A 20,219-nucleotide genomic window follows, 5' to 3' on the forward strand; every position below is an offset into this window, starting at 1 on the left:
TGCTTCTAATTATCATGCTGAAACCTCAGATGCTCCTCTGGCCAGTACTTATCTGCTGATGCAGTGTTTCTCCTTGTCCCACGGCTGGACTGATTTTAGTGCTTTCTCTCTTGCAGGCTACACACACAGGGATGCGCTCCTATATTTTCAAACAAAGCTCTGTGATTGGCTCGCAGGCGGAGCACACTGGGATGAGGACGTACTATTTCAGTGCGGACACACAGGAGGACATGAATGGCTGGGTCAGGGCCATGAACCAGGCTGCACTGTTGCAAACCCACACAGTGAAGAGGTCAGTGAGTCAAAAAAAAAAAAACAGGAAAAACATCTACACATCATTAAACCAAGAATTAACTTAAGGTTGCTTCACAGAATATATATTTGGCATTTGTTTTGTATCAATAAATTCTTATTTGTCTTGTTTTTAAAAACATAATCTCATAACATTTAGAGCTATATATATATATATATATATATATATATATATATATATATGTATATAGAGTTCAGAAGACGTGAAATAAAGTGCGTGCATCTGTAATAAAACGTCCCTCACACAGCTCCAGGGGGTGAATAAGGTCGACCTGTGGGGAATCCATGCCTTTTTGTAAGATAAATATCCTGATTTCAAATGTAATAAACACTTTTTTTCTCACTTCTGCTGGATGTTGTAGTGTTATTTACCCCCCGGAGCCATGTGAGGGACATTTTATTACAGATACACGCACTTTATTTCATGTCTTCTGAACTGTTGACAACAAACACCTCTTTACCCCCATTAAAAGGCTTGGAAGGGCAAGGACAACTTTCTTTCACGGGTGTACTAACGCTTTAAGAATTTTTTTTTTCTTTTCTTCATGTTATCTTAAGGGTTTTCCCCATTAGTTTAATTTTAGTTTTAGTATAACTTTGTAATACCATTCATATTTTTTACTTATTTATAATTTAAAGAAGGAACCAATTGACATTTGAGTAATAAACTATTTTCATTCCATCGTGTTTGTGAGTGCAGAACTCATACTTGTTCCATTTTATTAGCTTATTCGTTTAAATTAGTTTCGGAGATTTTATATGCACAAAAAAAAAAAAAAAAACTCTAAAATAAACACTGTTCTCATTTAGTCAGGTGTTTTTCTTAATTTTTCTATATTTTATCCTAACAATGTGAAAAAAAATTTGATTGAATGTCCATTTGCAGCAGTTTTTCTCATGTGTTGTGTTTAAAGTGTACTGTCGAATTCAGTCTTCCCCAGTCTGTGTCAAGGGACGTTGTGAGTCTGTAAGTGTTTGTCGGGCATCAATCTTGTTGATTGACAGCGATGCCGCAGTGTGTCTTCTTCTGCCAGTGCAGAAGACCAGACGGGTACTAAGCAGTGACTCAGCTTTCTATCTCTCTGTTGTCTGGGCCGACCTCACTTCCTTGAGACAGTTACTGAGCCCAAACTCAGCTCAGATGTGGACTCCGAGTACTCGAATAGTCAAAATGACAAAATAATTATCCCTAGTTCAGATACTATAATAATCTGGAGTCACACTGTTTTTAAATACAGTGAATTCCAAACACTGACTGTGTGAACATAGGCTGCATAAACACGTATGCGCTCTCTTTTGACATGTGTAATGCATGTCGCCCAATTTCAGCCATAAAAGATTGAATAGTTAACTGTCACTGCTGGTGATGTCGTTAACCAAGGCACCAAATTGGCACCAAGTTGTCATAGCAGCCAAACACTAATGAGACTAGTGTCAGCTTGAGCTGGCACTCAGCGAGGCAGAAAATTAGACTGTGATAGTCCTGGATAAAAACACCATTCTGAGTCATTTCTTTTCATAAAGTGGCTTTTCATTCTCATAGATGCCCTTATGTTTGTGTTTTCATTCTCATAGATGCCCTTATGTTTGTGTTTTCTCCTTTGCCAGAGTTGTCTTGTGTATACCGTTTGTTTGGTGATTTGAAAGGAATCAGTCATGCTTACGCCTTGCCTTTTCATGTCCTTCTCTAGGAATGCGGGATTCATATATTCTGAGAATCTCTGTAGACTTTGTTTTGGTCCAGCCTGTTTGCGCTATTTCTGCGAATACTCTATCTGCAATACGCCCATGACGTGCATAAACCTCTTATTATCGTTTATTTGGGAAAATCATAGTTGACTGGTTTGAACACGTTTGAGAAGAAGAAGTGTGCTTAAATGTACGAGTAAATGGATACTTGTACAGTACTTCAGATCTTACAAGTATATAAAAATAGTGTGCATCTAGATAATATAATATTAATCAAAGGCCACATAACTGGACTTACAAAGTACACTTTCACACACCTTGTAAAAGTATTGTACTTTGTCAAATGTTAAATTAAATATAAGTAAATTTTTTAAATTATCGTTTTAATAATTATGCATCATACAGTAAAAGGAAATTTATTTTGATGTTAACTAACATATTCAAGCACTAATTTTAACTGTAGAGTTATTTTAATGTTACATTTCAATTTTAATATTTTTTCTTAAATTATTACAAATGTGTAAAGACAAATATATTTAAATCCGTGACATTACACGTTAATCGAAATTACGTTATATTTTAGTTGATAAATATAATTAATGCTTGTTGGTATTATAAGGAAGCACACTTTTACCGTATTTCAAAGACAATAGAAGTTATTATCCAATTACATATAAATATGTAATTAAATACTACTTTAGTGGGCTAATAAGCTCTCTTAAGTTCAGCTTATTGCATTTAATATAAATGAAAACTACAATACATTTTCATTTAATTACTATTAACATGTAATTAAGTGTCTGAAAAAAGTATATTCTTTTTCCCATTAAGTACCTTTTTTTTAAGTATGCTAAAGTATACTTCTTCCTCACAAGGGTCTGAATCATGTCTAAATATTAGAATAGATTCATATCTTCTTAATCATTACCCAAACAATTACATCATCTCTAAATACTGTTGATATTATCAGTCCTAAAGGATCATCTGTTTATGTTAAAATGCAGATGGAGATTTGGCTATTGTAGACTTTGAGTTGTGTCTGAATGCAAAGAGCCACTAGAGGCCATTTCTTTTTAGTCTGTGCATCTTGGATATTATTAGTCTAACTGTCGAGTGAGCTCCAGTAGAAATGGCCGAGCTCCCAGAGGCCATGTCTTCTCCAAATGTAGATTCATCAAGGTTCTGATTTAATCATATCACATTGAGATTGTTATATAGAGACAATTTGAAGCTGGAAATTCATTTTGCATGGTGGTGCTGAATCATTTTTCTCATTCCAAAGTTCTTTTTGGAAGAAACCAAGCAACGTATATTTAAAAGTTCAACAGAATATGTAGTGCTCATTGTAGCAATGGCTGTGAAGAGGGGGGCGGGGCCGAGGGACATGGGACATGCCACACTCGTCACAATGGCCAATATCGTCGATATCGATACGATACTTCTAAACTGAACTTGATTATGAAATGTATTTAATTAGTATGAGTACAATGGGTAATAATACTGACTTAACTTTTTATTTGAAATGCATTTTAACATTCACTATGCCTTAATTGCAACTTATTAGGTTATATTTTTGTTTACACATGGTTAAAATATGTTTACTGTAGTGGTAACCAAGGAAACCTACAAATACTATAGTTAAACTATGTTCACTTTACCATGGTTCATTGTCATAAGGGACTGCCAGTAATAGACTGTTGCATCCATAAAATGCAACCTTTTCATTCGGACAGTCAGTGTATGATTTATATTAACAATACAGAACAGAACATGAGCAATATGGACTTTTAACATTCAAATTTAAATAAATACACTGCACAAACTAGGGTATAATTTTGATAGGTTTATTGTGAAATAACTCATATAGTCATGTTTTTTCTGCATTGTTCTGGGCTGCCTTTTCCAAAAACATAAATGCTTTCTTATTTTAGGCTACTCTTGGGAAACGCAGCTCTATTTAAATGCACTGTCTGAAGTGAGTGTACACTCTCTGGAATTGATTGATTCTGCCTCGCAACATTTGCGTATGTTCAGATGAGCAGGAAAATCCCTTCCACACAATTATGTGCTAACATAAGTTATTCGTCCAATTTAAGGCATATTGTAGGTATTCTTTTTTGTTTAATAAACAAAATCACTGGCAAATCAAAACACCTTAGTATCAATATCTTTTATTTGAGTATCGATACTTTCGATACTCGCATTAGTATTGATATATCGGTACTTCAGGATCGATTTGCCCATCCCTAGTTGCTGTGCAGTTGCTGGAGTATTGTGAAGTTTTGTGTAAAACGTGAATCCTGGAGTTTAACGAGACTACTGAGTTGTGAATCTAAATAAGACCGTTTACAGTGATTGATATATTTAGTTTAATGAGCAGATTCTCTCACGTGTGAAGGCTCATAAAAAACTCATAAAACTTTACTGACCTTTGCATGTCATGTTTTTGCCACACAGAGACGAGTCCGATCATCTAGAGCAAGTGAACGTTTCTGAGAAACTCAAGCAGCAGGCTGTTCCTCAGACCAACCACATCAACAGCTTCGTGATTCCAGAACCCGAAGTCATCCTAAGTGACGAGCTGCAGGAGGAGAAGCAGGAAGGATTTGTTGGAGAAGTGGAGATTCAGGTTTCTCCAAGAGAGATGGAGCAGGCGCGGGGTAAATCTCCAGTGAGCAGGATAGTGGAGGCGGAGGTTTTAGCTCCAGGGTCAGCACCAGCATCCCAAGTTCCCTCTCGAGCTCCTTCCAGGGCTGTCTCGACCCCGCCAGTGCTGAGGAACGGTACACCCATAGAGCAGAACGGCATGCCTGGGTATCAGAGGGGGCCTACACCACCTTCTCAAACTCCTGTTCGGGTACAGAGGAGGAGTGCACTGGAGAAGGTGGAGAACTGGGTCAAAGTACAGAAGGAAGAACACCAGGGGTGAGCGTACACATCTGTCACATATTTTTAATAAGGCTAAATTCAGATTAGCATACTTTTCGTACATTTTCTGCCATGTCATGATAGGGCATAAGTAGTTGGAGTAGTATGGTGGTATGCCTCTCTGAATTCAGTCACAGACACACTGTACAGAGAGTAGTTCATCTATCGCCCTCAAGTGGTTGAAAGCTTAATAAATCATCATCACAGAAAACAGCAGCCCAATATTTAGTTTGTCAAGTAGACATGAAATGCCATTCACGCTTTTGTGTGAATTTTAACAAGACAAGTCTTGCAATTTTCTGTTTTAAGCATCTGGATGTATTGGAAAGGTTGGAAAAAATATTTGAGGAAAATCCATTTTATGTTCTTTAGAATAAAATACAGCGAACCCTCAGTGAGACTTGCGGTGTTTAATAAAATGCGCTGTGATTTGAAAGTTATGGTTCAGCCAGATTTATTTATTTATTTATTTGTTTATGTGGACCCACTTTATATTAAGTGGCCTTAACTACTATGTACTTACATTTTAATTAATAATTTAGTACAATGTACTTATTGTGTACATACATGTTTTTACATTGTACTTATATTTAAAAAAACGACATGTAATTACATCTGTATTTCATTTCTGTTATTACATTTATAATTACACTGTTGACCCATACTTTACACCTTAACCCACCCTTAAACTTACCCATACCTCCAACCCTCTCCCTAACCTTACCCCTATCCCACCACAATAGCAGCAAAAGTGTTTTACAATACAATATGAACACAATAAGTACATTGTACTTATTTTTTTATGTAAGTACATATTAGTTAAGGCCACCTAATATAAAGTGGGACCTATATTGTATGTTACATAAATTTCTGTTTTTATTTTAATTTTGGAATGGACTTGAAATATCCACATATTTTCTCCAAATAATACATAGTAAATGTTAAAAAGAAATAATTTGGTTGTGACAGGTTTGTTTCTACTGATGGCACAATCCCATGTCGGACCCCTCCCATTCATCCGAAGTACGGCACAATAGACCAAAAGTACCAGTCTTTACCAAAGGCCACACGGCAAAGCCCACCAACTGCTCCCCATCAGTTGCCCAGTGAATACAAATATTCCCATGACCGGCTCAATCCCTTCCAGATGACCCACAGCCACACCCAGCGACCCGCGACGCATGACAACACCGTGTGGCAGCTCTTCGAATGGCAACAGCGACAGCAATATCGGCACGGCAGCCCCACCGCCCCCGTGTACACTCCCGCTCCAGACTACTCCACAGCCGTATCCTCCACCAGAGTCAACTCTGACATTGCCCGCTCCATTTCCGTGCCTCCAACCCTGGCAGACATCCCTCCACCCGGGCCTCCTGGGCCCAGACTACTGTCTCCACGCAGAGTCCACACACCTGCAGAACGCGTTACAGTCAAACCCCTGGAGGAGCCACCGTCAAACTCTCCTCACCATCGACGCTCCTATAAGGTCAGTGGGTGACATGCACAAACACCCTGCTTATCTATAACATCACAATCCACTGTAGTAGTATGTGCATCAAAGATTGTGGGATTATGAAACATTTTGAGGTTAAAAAAGTCTCTTATGCTCACCAAAGATGTATTTGATTTTCCAACATACAATAAGATCGGTATAATCGATAATTATTACAATTTAAATACTTTTTTTGAATTGTCAGCAGCCACTCAGTGTCACATGATCCTTCAGAAATCATTCTAATTAAATTAGCTGATTAAGTGCTTTAGAAACATTCATGTTTTAAACAGTTGTGTTGAAAAAAAATTTGGTTTGCTTTTTTTTGCATCCAGGATTTAATGCATCCTGTTGAAAAAAAAAAAATTAAAGTAAAAAAAAGAGAGAGAGAGAAAAAGTACTGTATGCCATTATGCATAATATGAACCTGACCTAAGCTTCTAAGCATTTTCAAGAAGCAAAATGTCCGTCAGTAAGATTTAAAGCTCTCCTTTAAAAAGAGAAGTGATGGAGTCTGAAAGAAGCATGCATTCAGAGACATCATGATGGATGTTAATACTGCTCAGAAACTCTTGATCAAATGACACCAGGCTTCAGTGTTTTCAGACTGGCAGCATTAATCCATCTGTCTACAGCAGAGTTGTAATTCAGCTTGAATTATCAGCAGTGTCTCTGTAATGGAACGAGTGCCAGACACAGAAAGTGCTCGAGTGGGATGATTCATTTTCTTTACTTAAAGTTCCCGTGTGTGTCCTTTAAAAACCTTTCATCTCAAGTTAGTTTTCACCCAGCAGGCAGACATGTCTAATCCAGATGAGGACTTAAAACTTGGCTGAATCCACGGTGAATTATCAAATCCAAATATGGTGTATTTCAAAGGTTTTCAATTATTAAAGTATATTTTGGTGTGTACTGTCATTTTCACTTTATGTACTCTAACGTTTACAAGTCTGGGTTCAGGAAGATTTTTTTTGTTTAAACATATTTAAGTTTCTTTCAGTAAGAATGGATTAGGTTTATCAAACATGACAGTAAAGACATTTATAATGTTACAAAAGGTTTCTATTTCAAATAAATTCTGTTATTCTCAACTTTCTATTTAATCAAAGAATCATGCAAAAATGTATCATGGTTTCCCCAGAAATAGTTTTTCCATCATCAATAATAATAAAAACAAATTCTGAGCACCAAATCAGCATAATGGAATGATTTCTGGAGTAATGGCTGCTGAAAATTCAGCTTTGCCACCACAGGAATAAATTACATTTTAAAATACATTAAAATAGAAAACAGTTATTTTAAATTCTAATAATAGATGACTTATTTTTACTGTATTTTTTAAATAAATAAATGCAGATAGTGTTGTTATAGTGTGACATGTTGATGAGCACATACTGAAATACATATTTCTCGTGTCTGTTTTTTGATTAAGTATATTTAAATCCATTCATCTCTTTTCTTTTCATTTTATCCTGCTGCAGTCAGCCACAATCGAGAGACGCTCAATGCCTCCGTCCGGCTATATCACACATACAGTCAGTACACCCAGCCTGCACGGAAAAACGGTAAGTTTCTTTCGGGAAAAAAAGTATATTGTGCAGTTTCAAATAGTTTGAAATGAGATTTGAAGGTTGACTTTGTCTCTTTTGTGCTGCTGTACGATATCAGCAAAATGGCGTTCAATGACACCCAAAAAACCTCTGCCGGTGGAGCCAGTCCTCTTGTTTTCATGGCTCTAATGGGCACTCGTGTGAATAATCTGATCACATAACTTTCTCTCTGCCCTGATTGTACCCTCACAACCTATGGTCCAGCCGGAGGAGCTCACCCTTCTCCTCATCCAGTTACGGAGACACCAGGCCATGATGGCAGGTGTGCGCAACAGTGCGCTGGCCCACCTCCAGATGTTGTCTCGGGTGAAGGTCAGGGCTCGGCCTGCCCAGCTGCTGTTATTTACCCCGCCTTGCTCTCCGTAGCTCCCTTGGCTTTGTTACATGATGCTTCTTTGTATTGCAACATGGCATGTCATGCTTAGGGGCTGTACCTAGATGTCCCACCGTCAGCATGAATTATATATGTAACTGGTCTGAGGCATTATGCATACTACATGAGTATGCTTTGCTGTTGCTTCAAACATCATAGATGCAAAGATCAAAATTATTTGCATGCATGAAGTAGCAGGTGTACGCTGGAGTCTGTGCAAGCCTTATCTGAAGTTCTGGTTTGATCTAGTTGCAGGATATGCGTAGATAATTTCAGCAGTAATTTCATAATAAACTTGCTTTGTTACTGGTAGGAATAATATGTTGCTTTAAGTGTAATTGCTTTGTAATGAATGTTTTGTCATCAAGGACTGTGGTAAAGTCAAACAAATATTCTGTAACACTTTACAATAAGGTATAATTTTTTAATGCATTGATTAACATGAACTTACAATGAGCAATACATTTTTAGAGCATTTATTAACCTTTGGAAATGTTAGTTCATGAAAATGTTCATGTTTATTCGCAATGCATTAACACGTTTGAAAAATTTTCAAACACGAAACAAGAATATTTCGCTCACTTAAATTTGACTTTTTTATTCCTGAAAACAAGACAATAATTTGTACTTGTCTAGAAAATAATTCTTGATGGAAGATTTTTTTGATATTTTGGCCAGAAACAAGACAAAGAATCTAAGCTATAAAAGCATTTTTTTGCAGTGCAGATACAACATTTGACCATTAGTAAATGTTGAGATTAACATTAACAAATTATATAGAATTATTGTTAATTGTTAATAAACTAAAATTAATAAACTAATGTTAACAAATGAAATCTAATTGTAAAATATTACCAAATTTTATTTTGTTTCTAACCTGATATCAACGTAACACACTCAGAAAAGCATTTCTTAATCTATACTTTTGTTTTGTTTTCCTGTAAAAGAAAAATAAAACATACACATACACATACACACACACACACACACACACACACACACACACACACATATATATATATATATATATATATATATATATATATATATATATATATATATATATATATGCCTAAACAAACATAAATTTACCTGAGAAGCAAAATTACATATTATATTAATTAATTTTTAGACTTATTTTAGCTTTATGCTTAGGTTAAAGGCTTAAACCTATTGTTAGGTTTATGCTCAAAACAAGCACTATTTGCTGCCAAAGGGGAAAAGGTAAACTTATTTAAAAATATGTTCTATGAAATATGAAGTGTATATAAAGTTAAGACATTGCTTCTCGTGTAAATTTAAACTACTGTTCAAAAGGTATGGGGTCAGGACGACTTATGAAGAAATATATTGATCAAAAGTGAGAGTAAAGACATTTAGAATGCTAAAGCTTTCTAAAAAAAAAAAAAGAAAATCAAGCAATCACACAATCAGCATATTAAAATGATTTCCGAAGGATCACATGACACTGAAGACTGTAATGTCTGCTGAAAATACATCTTTACCATCACAGAAATAATTTACATTTTCAAAATAGAAAAAGATATTTAATAATACTGTTTTTAATGTATTTTTGAGATAAGAGATGTCTTTTAAAAACATATTTGAAAAAAATCTTACCAACCCCAGTCTTTTGAGCGGTAGTGTGTATAAGCTGTCACTTGCATGTAAATGCGAACAGTGTTCAATAAAAATGAGTGCGATATGTGCAGTACAGTATGTCCCAAAGCGGGATACCAGATGCATAGCCAGCTATTGCTTTAATGCTAGTGCAGTGTCAGCCTAAAGTGTGTGGTGGATAAATGAAACATCTGATTAGTGTTAATTAAAGAGTAGAAGAGTGTCAATTGAAATATTTCCCCTGCTCTTACAGGCTGATGACACATACATGCACTTGAAGAAGGACCTGGAATATTTAGATCTGAAGGTGGGACCTCCATTTCTGTCTCTCTATTCCTGTCTTACCTTCTGTATTAACACACTAACACAGCACAGAAACCTCACTTGAGGCGAGGAATCAAGAATTGGCTTTATTTCAGAAACTGTTTCTATTTAGTATGCTAACTTTGTGGCATAATCAGGAATCACACGATCTTAGAATGGTAATGGTTATGTATCCAGTCAAGGCTGGTCCTCCTTTGACTGTAACTGTCTATCTCCATTTGCCACAGATGAAAAGTTTAGAGCCATTGATCCTCATGGTTCACAGTGTGTTACAAACCTGCTCTGCGGGGGGTTTGAGACCACTCTGGAACGTAAGCACTGTCAGCATCCAGAGTGTCCGCGTTCCCATTGCTTTACATGGTGCACATAGCTTTGTGTTGGCACAAGCCTGGCACCTGCACGCCTATCCTCCCTGCCTTTTGTGAGTGTATGTTGTGCTGTGGGTATGTGTGAGACGGCAGGTCTGGATGGGACGGGCAAGCTCAGTGCATGTGCAGGGAATGATTCTCCAATGCATTATTATTTTTTTTTTATCAAGCTCATTTATCTCATAATGTCCATCAATATGATATCTAGTAATCAGTCTTATGTGTAGCTTTCCAGGAAGAGTATTCCTCTGAAACTTCCCTTACGACCTCCAGTATCAGCGTTGGGGAAAATGCTTCTTAATTCCTCTTGAAACACTTATTTAGAAAATTTACTAGCTTCACTACAAGTACATTGAAGGGGGCAGATATGATTTATTAAAAAAGAGCAAGAGTTCAAACAAAATCCATTAGTAATATAATATTAGTAAATAATATAAACTAGTCTAACAGCATTCAACTTCATTTAAAGAGCCAGTAAGATGAAAATTCTAAGCTTCCTATCACTGTTTATAAGTCCTGTACATTAGGTTTAAATCCATCCAAGGTTAAAAAACATTGTCATTTTGTAAAAATATCATTTTAAAATTACCTTAATTCTCAGAGATCCCCAAACAGTTCGCGCAAAGCTGTTCAAAAGATTCAGTTTCCTTAAACCCCACCTTTCGGTAGCATACTGTGTTCTGATTGGTCAACTAACATAGTCAGTTTTGATTGGTTGTTCCGCACACACCTCCATGGTAAACAATGTGTTAGCATCTGTTTGGGGTGAATTATGTCTTATTCCTCTCACCGCGAAGCAAACAGTAAATTAAAAAACTTGAACAGTCTTGCTGCTTTTTCTTCTGTGTGGGTGTATTCAAACCACGCGCTTCAGTTTGAATCTGAATAGCGCGTTCAGCACAGGGGCGTGGTCACATTCGATATAACGAAGGGAGACATGAAAAACAGACATCGCGTTGTTTTCATATGGATTACTTTATCACAGAATATCTGTTAGCAGCACTTGTTTAGTTTTAAAGTAGACATGTCAAGCTTTCTATAGATATCTCTCTCATGTCTCTTTGTTGAGTATTCACGGAGTTACACTTCATTTTAATGAGTGTTTGTACATGACGATCAGCGCAGCACACATACTGATAAGACGCTCGGGAGAAAACAAACACATAACTTCATAATCATACTTTGCGTTGTGATTCGGAGATGCTCGTTGTTCTAAATAAATTTGGTAATGAACCCTCTTTTATGTCAAATAGAGTACTGGCTGGTGAAAATTCTGATTTAAATATTTCAGTTTTAAATTGTAAATGTACATTTTTAAATAAATGATAAATTGTAATAATATTCCACAATACTACTGTTTTTCTACATTTTTATGAAATAAATGCAGCTTTGGTGAGCAAAAGAAATGTGAAAAACATAAAGATTTTTACTGACTTTTGTAAAGCGTCGTAAACTAAATCTACAAAAACAGTGCCAGAAACCTTTTATTGCTAAAACAATATATTATAATAATTACTGCATATCACCTGAGATAACTGCATATCACTACAAAACGAAGACCTAAGATGCTGATTTAAATGATCTAAATATGCATCTGTAAATTAGTTTTTGATCCAGTTTATTTAAATGAATCCCAGCAATATTTGAAAGAGAGAAACGTGGCTTGGCTGCAAGGCTGTGTGTGAAATAATGCTAAAATAAAAAGTACAGGTAGCACTGTTTTGAAACTAGCTAAGCTAAGTTGTAGCTTTGCTTTTTTTTTTTGTTAGTTCCTCTCCCACACCGTCCAGTTCATTTTTGTCCAGAGCTTGGGTTTCTTTCATGAGTTGACCCTCCAGCGTTTTCTGTGGAGCCTCTATTTTTGACATTGCATTTATGTCCCACAGCTGCATTCTGTTGGCATGAAGATCGATAGACACCATCTTGCCATTGTGCTTCCAGAAAGCTTCAGCTCCTACATATGTGCATTAGAAATGAAGAATACTGTCTCACTGTGATTTTCAATACAGTGTCCATTGTATTGTGTTGGTCTTGCTTTGCTTGTGTTGAATAGATGTGTTTCTGTCTCGAGAGCTCTGAGACAAGGAGCCTTTATCTTTGAATTGTTTTATTAGGTGAGTGCGACAGAGAGTCTGAAAGGACGGCCTCCAAAGCCAGTGAAGGTGGCAGAAAGTGATGTAGATGTGAGTATAGAGGACACATCAGTGCCCTAACCCAATTCCCTAGTCTGAACTGGACCATGATGCTGTTTCCTACTACAGGTGACACTGAGTCGATTGTGTGAACAAGACAAAATACTGCAGGAGCTCGAGTTCAGACTCAGTGGACTCAAGGATGATAAGGTGAGGCACATTTTCCAAAGAAAAGCACGGCTGTCGCTTTGATCCTTTGTCAGTGTTAATATCTCTGTTCTTTCTTTCTAGGACAAGCTTGAGTCTGTTCTGGATGTGTCCCACCAGCAGATGGAGCAGTACAAGGATCAGCCAGCTCACGCTGAGAAGATCGCCTACCAGCAGCGACTCCTTCAAGAGGACCTGGTGCATATTCGAGCTGACACTTCTAGAGTGTCAACGGTGAGTTTATTACGTGGTATAGACCTACAGTACTTCCTATCGCCATTAATCCATACTTATCTGAAATCAATACATTAGGGATTTTTAATTTCAATTTTAGAAAAACTATTTCAGTGTGTAGTTTTGTTCTGTAATTTAACATTATAATAATATAATATAATATCCATTCTCCAAATGGCTTGTCATATGTAGGGTCACAGGTTATGTGATATGATATTCAACATAATGTATGATAAGTAGGTTTTGTTCATATGTTTGTATTGTTCAGGAGATGGAGAGAGCGTGGGTGGACTACAGCAGGTTGGAGCAGTCAGTGGAACAGCTGAAGGATGTCCTGCAGACTCAGATGAATCTCTGCACATCACCGCAGGTCTTTTTAAGTTTCTTCTCTCTCTCTGAATTATTTTTTATAGTTTGCTATCATGTTTTTCTCTCGTTTTTTTTGATCAGCTGCTTTATTATTATTTTTATTCATTTAGATTTTTGCAGTCACCTTTAGCTAGAATCCATGTTATTTTATTAGCATTGAAATACTATTATATGATTTCATTTGTTAATTTTTTCATATTTTTAACAAGCTTTTAATTTAAAATTAATAAAAAAACACATTCTGTAGTCTGTAGTTTATCACATCCAACATAAACGTTTTTGTTTACATAGTGTACTGTGTATGTATGTATATATATATATATATATATATATATATATATATATATATATATATATATATATATATATATATATATATATATATATATATATATATAAAGAAGAAAAGTCCCATTAGTGTTATTAGTTGTCTTTTACATTTACCGTATTTTCTGGAATATTAGTTGCACTTTTTTCATAGTTTGGCTGGTCCTGCGACTTATAGTAAGGGGCGACATCTTTATCAAAATTAATTTGATAACCAAGAACCAAGAGAAAACATTACTGTCTCCAGCCGCGAGAGGGCGCTCTATGCTGCTCAGTGCTCCTGTAGTCTACACTTTAAACATAGAGCGCCCTCTCGCGGCTGGAGACAGTAATGTTTTCTCTTGGTTCTTGGTTCTAAATAAATGCGACTTATAGTCCAGTGCGAATCATATATGTTTTTTTATTCGTTGTGACGTATTTTTGGACTGATGCGACTTATAGTATGAAAAATTCGGTAAATAGATTTTTTTACTATATCTTTATCTAAATATATAGGTCCTACCTTTTTGGAAAACCATGCCAGGTTAGCATTAACCTTGATTATTTATAAAAATAAAAATAAAAATAAATTAAGCTGTGGTTTATGTTTGTATGTACTTGTGGAATTTATCTGTGGTCATTCTTCTGTCTTTTTTATTTATTATGTTAAAATAAAGCATTAAGAAAAGCACACACACAAAAACAACCCGATATCTTTATCGTTATAGTTGATCATCTTTGGTGTGAACAGGCCTTTATTTTATTTCAAGTAATGAAAATGTTTTAGTTTCAGTAATAGTAATTCTGGCTAGAATAAAAATACAATTTGAAGACTTTTGAATAGCTGTATTTTTGTTCTCAGGAGAAAAATCAGTTGAGGAGGGAGCTCTGGAGGATAGAGGACGTGATGACTGGACTCAGCTCATCCAAAGAAACCTTCAAAATCACCATAGACTCAGTCAAGAACCCAGGTAAGAATGGACAGGTTCGATAGGGTTAATAAATTTACTACAGATCTTGTTTTTATTAATATATAACTCTTTTTTTGTGTGTGTCCAGAGAGAAAACTTGTGCCTTCAGTGATAGAGTCAACAGTGCCTTCTCGGTGCATGACCCCGTCCGCAGTCGAGGTGCGGTCACCCCGACGCAGTCTTACCTCCAGTCCGTTATCACTGCCCTTGGACAATGAGGTTTTTCAGAATCCTTACTCTGTGCCCAAATGGGTATGAGTTACTGGACTAGTGCTATTCCTAAAATGATTGTATTGTATGGCAGCAACTAATTAACAATATTTAATGGTTTACTTAAGCATGTAATGTTTTTTAGGAAGAGGATGATGCTCCACCCAGACCACCTTTGCCCCTCCTCTATGATGAGGACACACCCCCTGTTGTCCCGCCCCTACCTAAAGAAACAACGGTCATTAGACACACTTCTGTCCGTGGCCTCAAACGACAATCTGATGAGAGGAAACGTGACAGAGAAAGCAGCTATGTGAATGGAGACAGCAGGGTAATAAACTCACTCGTGAAGGTTGTTGTTATTGTGAAGTTTGTTCTCATTAGTGTTGTTATTGTTAACTAAAACTATTAAAATAAGGGGTATATTTTGAGATAACAACCGGCTGGATGTATATTATCCCACTTATTTTATGATTGTAACATGCGGTGGTTAATTGCTTTCAGTCACAAGATGGTTTCAGACTGTCAACGATAGCGGAGTGACTCCATAAGCATATAAGTAGTACCAGTCAAGATAACTATTAGTACCCGGATGAGTGGTGTGTTATTCAATTTGGTGGTTGTTATCTGGGAATAACATACCGCTGGATGGCGTGATTGACCAATCAGAATCAATTATTCCACAGAGCCAAATAATAATGAAAAAACGCTTAATTCAAGTAATTCGTCTTACTAAACCTCACATGTACAAAAAAAAAAAAAAAAAACAGAGTAAAATTTAGTTTTTGAATAATGGAAGATCTTCGGAAGAAGTTTTTAAATAAATACCTTATACTTTATCACCATCCATGTGACAGTAATATTTTAGTCTTTGCATTTTGTTTGCTATGCAATAAGGATTAAATCAAATGTTTGGGTTTTAGGTGGAACTGCGGTCCTACCTGAGTGAACCAGAGCTTCCTGGAACAGGAACAGATCAAGTGGACCCAGGCTACCTGACTCTTCAAAGAAGAGGTGAAATATTACTGCTTTTGATCATTCGGCTTATCTTTAAAACATATGATGCTCATAGGGGTAAAATGCCAAGTTGTAATACCAGTCTGCCTGAAAAAATTAACCATTTTTGTGATCCCTTAGGCCTGTCAGGCTCCTCTTCCAGAATAAACCAGTACGGTGTGACTTCCTATTCACCGAGGAGAGGAGATTCTGCATTATCATCAACAGTGAGCACCTGATTACTGTAGAACTGATACTACATTTAATTATTTATTCATATTTACATTTATCTATAATTTATCAAATTTAATACAAATGTTTTATTTATTAATGTAGAAGATAATTTATGTATATATATATATATATATATATATATATATATATATATATATATATATATTCATTGAAACATTATTTTTATTAGTTTGTATTATTTTATTGAGCATTTATTATTTCATATTAATTAATTATAGATAGACAGATATATGGATGGATAGAACATTGTTATTCTTATTACCTGATATTATTTTATCAAACATTTATTATTTCATATTATCATATTAATTCAATATAGATAGTCTTCGTGCATTGTGTAAATAAAATAAAAAAAAACATAAATAAATAAAAATAAATCCTAGAAAAAGCTACATGTAAGATGTTCAGTCTTTATCCTGTGCCATGTAGGAGAGACCAAAGAGTGCCTTGGAGCGGCTGTATTTGGGAGAGTCTCAGCCAGAGCAGCCGCTGCAGAGAGCGAGGATGAGTGTGGAGGAGCAGCTGGAGAGAATGAGAAGGCACCAGAGCGCTCTAATGCGTGAGCGCAAACGTAACTTGAGTCAGGGTGAGCGACAGCTCGTGAGCTCCCGCGCCTCCACTCGACCGATCAACTCTGACCCAGGATCAGTACGTTACTCCCTCCCCAATAAGCACAGGGACCTTCGCTATGGCCCTCCCCGATAAGGCCACAAAACACAAAGCTAACATGCTAATCGCTAACACACTTTTTGCCCCATGAACAAAACTCAGCTTTACATTAACAAGCCATGGGTGGGACAGGGCCGTGCTGTGGGTGTGTTTAAGGATTGGCCAGAGTGTGGACAGACGCATGGAGTGGTTACTGTCCTGCAATGGACTCCTGGCTTCTCCTGCACAGACCTGTGAATATATTCGAATGTGAAGAAAAAAGGATAACATTATCCCCGACTGCCTTTCCGATCTCTCACAATGGATTTTTAAACCTTTTTTTTTTATCCTTGTTTTCTCAAATGTTAATTTACTAAATTATTTATTATAATCTAAATATATTTTCTGAAATAATTTGTAAAGCTATATTTTGTATGAACATAATATGGTGGCAATTATCGACCCTCGCTGCCTCGTATTAACCACAAATTAATTCTTATTGGTATGAAGGGATTTCTGTGTGCAATCATTGTTAATCATCATCTCCTATAGAAGAATAAATCAGTGAAGTGCCTCTTGATTCTAACCTGAACATCAGTGTCAGAAAATCCTGCTTCAGCTCAAACACTCTGCGAATGACTTCAAATTAAACTATGGAGTGCAACAGCGCCCATCCACTTGTTTTCAGGGGCTTTGGTTCCAGAAGTAGTTCAACCATTCATTTTCCCATTGGGATTCCCATAATTCTTCAGTTAGGCCATGGAATATATCATGAACCAAACCAACCAGCTTTAAGGTGAATTACAGCATTACAAACTTTGATTTGCATCAAAAAAAGTGTCAGACACACAATGTTACATTTCCTTTCGACACAATTTGATTCTCACAATTTTCTGTATGGTGGAGATTTCTTTGCAGAATCATGAAAAATGTAGTTTTTCACCAGAAATTCTGCTGTTAAACAGGATTGTTTAAAAAAGATGTTGAAATAACTGGCTTCAAAAAAGCATATACCATTGATTAACAACCCCATAGCTCACATTAGGTCAATCTTAAACATTCTATAGGTTATTGTTCAAAATCATGAATGTGGTTTTTACTTTGGAACCAGACTGTAGCACTCTATTGCTTATATAATGTGGTCTTGAGAGCTTGCACTCAGTTGCTTTGTTAGCTAATTGCTAATGGTAGGAAATAACCATTTGAGTAGGACCATTGTGTCTTGATTAGCAAGCATTATTGCTGCGTCTGTGGCTCAAAAAGAGTGTTTTGCCCAATCAAACACTTAGCCACCTTTCAATTTACTGCAATCAGAGTAATCTGCAGGAACTGCCTGATGTTTGGGTTCCCTTTGCTCAAATCGCCTTTGTCTTTTTAAAATTATACTGCACTGAGAGGTGTATTTCTGCTGCTTTCTTGCTCTTAAGTCTTTGACTGACTTCTAAGTTAACGACTTCTTACATCATTATTGAGGATTGGATTTGGTAAACACATTTCCAATCAAGCACTTAATCCAATTGGAAACCCAAGCAATAGTCAGTTCACATCATTTTCAGAGAGTCACGCTGCCCATTGCCCCATTGTTTTGATTCCTGGGACAATTAACACCACTCAGATGTAAATTATGAACATTCTTTATCAGATAGTTATAACTGCTATCAGCTGTATGTCTAAAAAAGAGGATGAGAAAGAATTGGCTGATGGTTTTCATATTACAGCAGCTAGAAACTACAATACTCAGTTTAGTTTGAATCATTTTAGGAAAATATCTATTAAATCTACTAACACCAATTCCAGTTTGGCTCACTCTGAAACTCACTTCTCTATAAATCATGGTGATGTTTTATTGTTGTTTCTCTAACAGCTGCCAATGAGAGGGGTGTAACTTTTTACTAACCCTAGTTTCAAACTGACAAACTTGACATCATTATCAACTGATACAGACTTTCCTCTTAACTGTTGAAATCCAACACATGAACGTCTTTATATATCTGTAGATATTTTGGCAAAAAGACCCCATGAATTAAAAAGCTTCGAGGCCGTCTATATGCTGATGTGCTCTTAAATTTGACTTTAAGCCCAAATGTACAATTTCTTGCGGCTTTCACTTCTGGAAAACAGACCATAAAATATGAATGACTGAATTTTTATCCCCCCCCAAAAAATAATTCTTTATAGAGTAAAAATGTTCCTCAAACCATTGTACCACCTGACTAAAATTAGCAAGAAGAAAATCCATTCACAAGGGATGAGATCTTTTAATATGCCCCAGCTTCCCATTGTAATGGGAAATACATTTTTACATATTTATTTTATAATTAAGTCTCTAATGCTCACCAAAATACAGCAAAAACAGTAATATTGTGAAATATTAGTACAATTTAAAATAACAGTTTTCTATTATAATATAATAAAAAATGTAATTCATTCCTGTGATGGGAAAATTGATTGGCCATTACTCATTTGTAACATTATGCATGTCTTTACTGTCACTTTTGATCAATTGAATGTGTCATTGCTGAATGAAATAATTAATTTATTTAAAAAAAAAAAAAAGAAAAAAAAAAACTAATTGACTGACCTGACATTTTGGAGGAGTTGTACATCAATGCAGGACAAAAAAACTGCACTTGTCAAGGCATTTCATGGGGTCTTCAAGCACACCAGCACCTTCATCACTGTTAACATGTTTGTCAGTAGGCAGTGATGTTGTATGATGTGATATGAACTGTATACCGTGACAAAAAGAACCATAATTAAATAACAACAAAACTGTGATAGCAGACTAGCTGTAAGACAAATATGATATTGTTGGGTACATCAGTACATCACCTTTTGAACTCATCACCTCTTATTTTCTTCATTTTCTAATGTTGAAGTTTGCACTAAAGGCACAAATAAAATTAGTTTTCTTTAAATACTTTTTACTCGTTGCAATGTGACTGTACTTCTAGATGTAAAGTACTTCTGACAACTTGAGTTATAGAATGTATCCTCTAAATTCATGCCTGTGAGTGGGTAAATGAATGGATGGTTTTGCATGGTTGTTTAATTGTTAATGTTGATTGTAAGCTGTTATGCATGGTTAGATGTGTTCAACTACAGAATTATACAGCATGTTGTAATTTGGTTATGGGTGTGATTTTTCCTAATGCTTTTATGTAATTTTAAGAAG

General features: G+C 36.0%; 1 protein-coding gene across 14 annotated transcripts in view; it reads left to right on the plus strand.

Annotated features, from left to right (window-relative positions):
- Positions 1-20,219, plus strand: part of LOC113061642 (pleckstrin homology domain-containing family A member 7-like) — an 83,207-nt gene that overhangs the window by 60,342 nt on the left and 2,646 nt on the right. For 8 of the 14 annotated variants that reach the window (XM_026230938.1, XM_026230944.1, XM_026230945.1 and 5 more), the window contains 17 exons: positions 117-292; positions 4,459-4,926; positions 5,899-6,415; positions 7,903-7,986; positions 8,236-8,343; positions 10,278-10,331; positions 10,576-10,659; positions 12,831-12,899; positions 12,978-13,058; positions 13,140-13,289; positions 13,558-13,659; positions 14,827-14,935; positions 15,024-15,187; positions 15,291-15,476; positions 16,069-16,159; positions 16,283-16,368; positions 16,826-17,044. In XM_026230938.1, coding sequence (XP_026086723.1) covers positions 117-292; positions 4,459-4,926; positions 5,899-6,415; positions 7,903-7,986; positions 8,236-8,343; positions 10,278-10,331; positions 10,576-10,659; positions 12,831-12,899; positions 12,978-13,058; positions 13,140-13,289; positions 13,558-13,659; positions 14,827-14,935; positions 15,024-15,187; positions 15,291-15,476; positions 16,069-16,159; positions 16,283-16,368; positions 16,826-17,044 — 2,748 coding nt within the window. The remainder of the gene's footprint in view (positions 1-116; positions 293-4,458; positions 4,927-5,898; positions 6,416-7,902; positions 7,987-8,235; positions 8,344-10,277; positions 10,332-10,575; positions 10,660-12,830; positions 12,900-12,977; positions 13,059-13,139; positions 13,290-13,557; positions 13,660-14,826; positions 14,936-15,023; positions 15,188-15,290; positions 15,477-16,068; positions 16,160-16,282; positions 16,369-16,825; positions 17,045-20,219) is intronic. The other 6 variants (XM_026230939.1, XM_026230940.1, XM_026230941.1 and 3 more) reach the window with 6 other exon arrangements.

The sequence above is a fragment of the Carassius auratus genome, chromosome 43 (genome assembly GCF_003368295.1).
Source record: "Carassius auratus strain Wakin chromosome 43, ASM336829v1, whole genome shotgun sequence".
NCBI classification, from domain to species: Eukaryota; Metazoa; Chordata; class Actinopteri; order Cypriniformes; family Cyprinidae; genus Carassius; species Carassius auratus.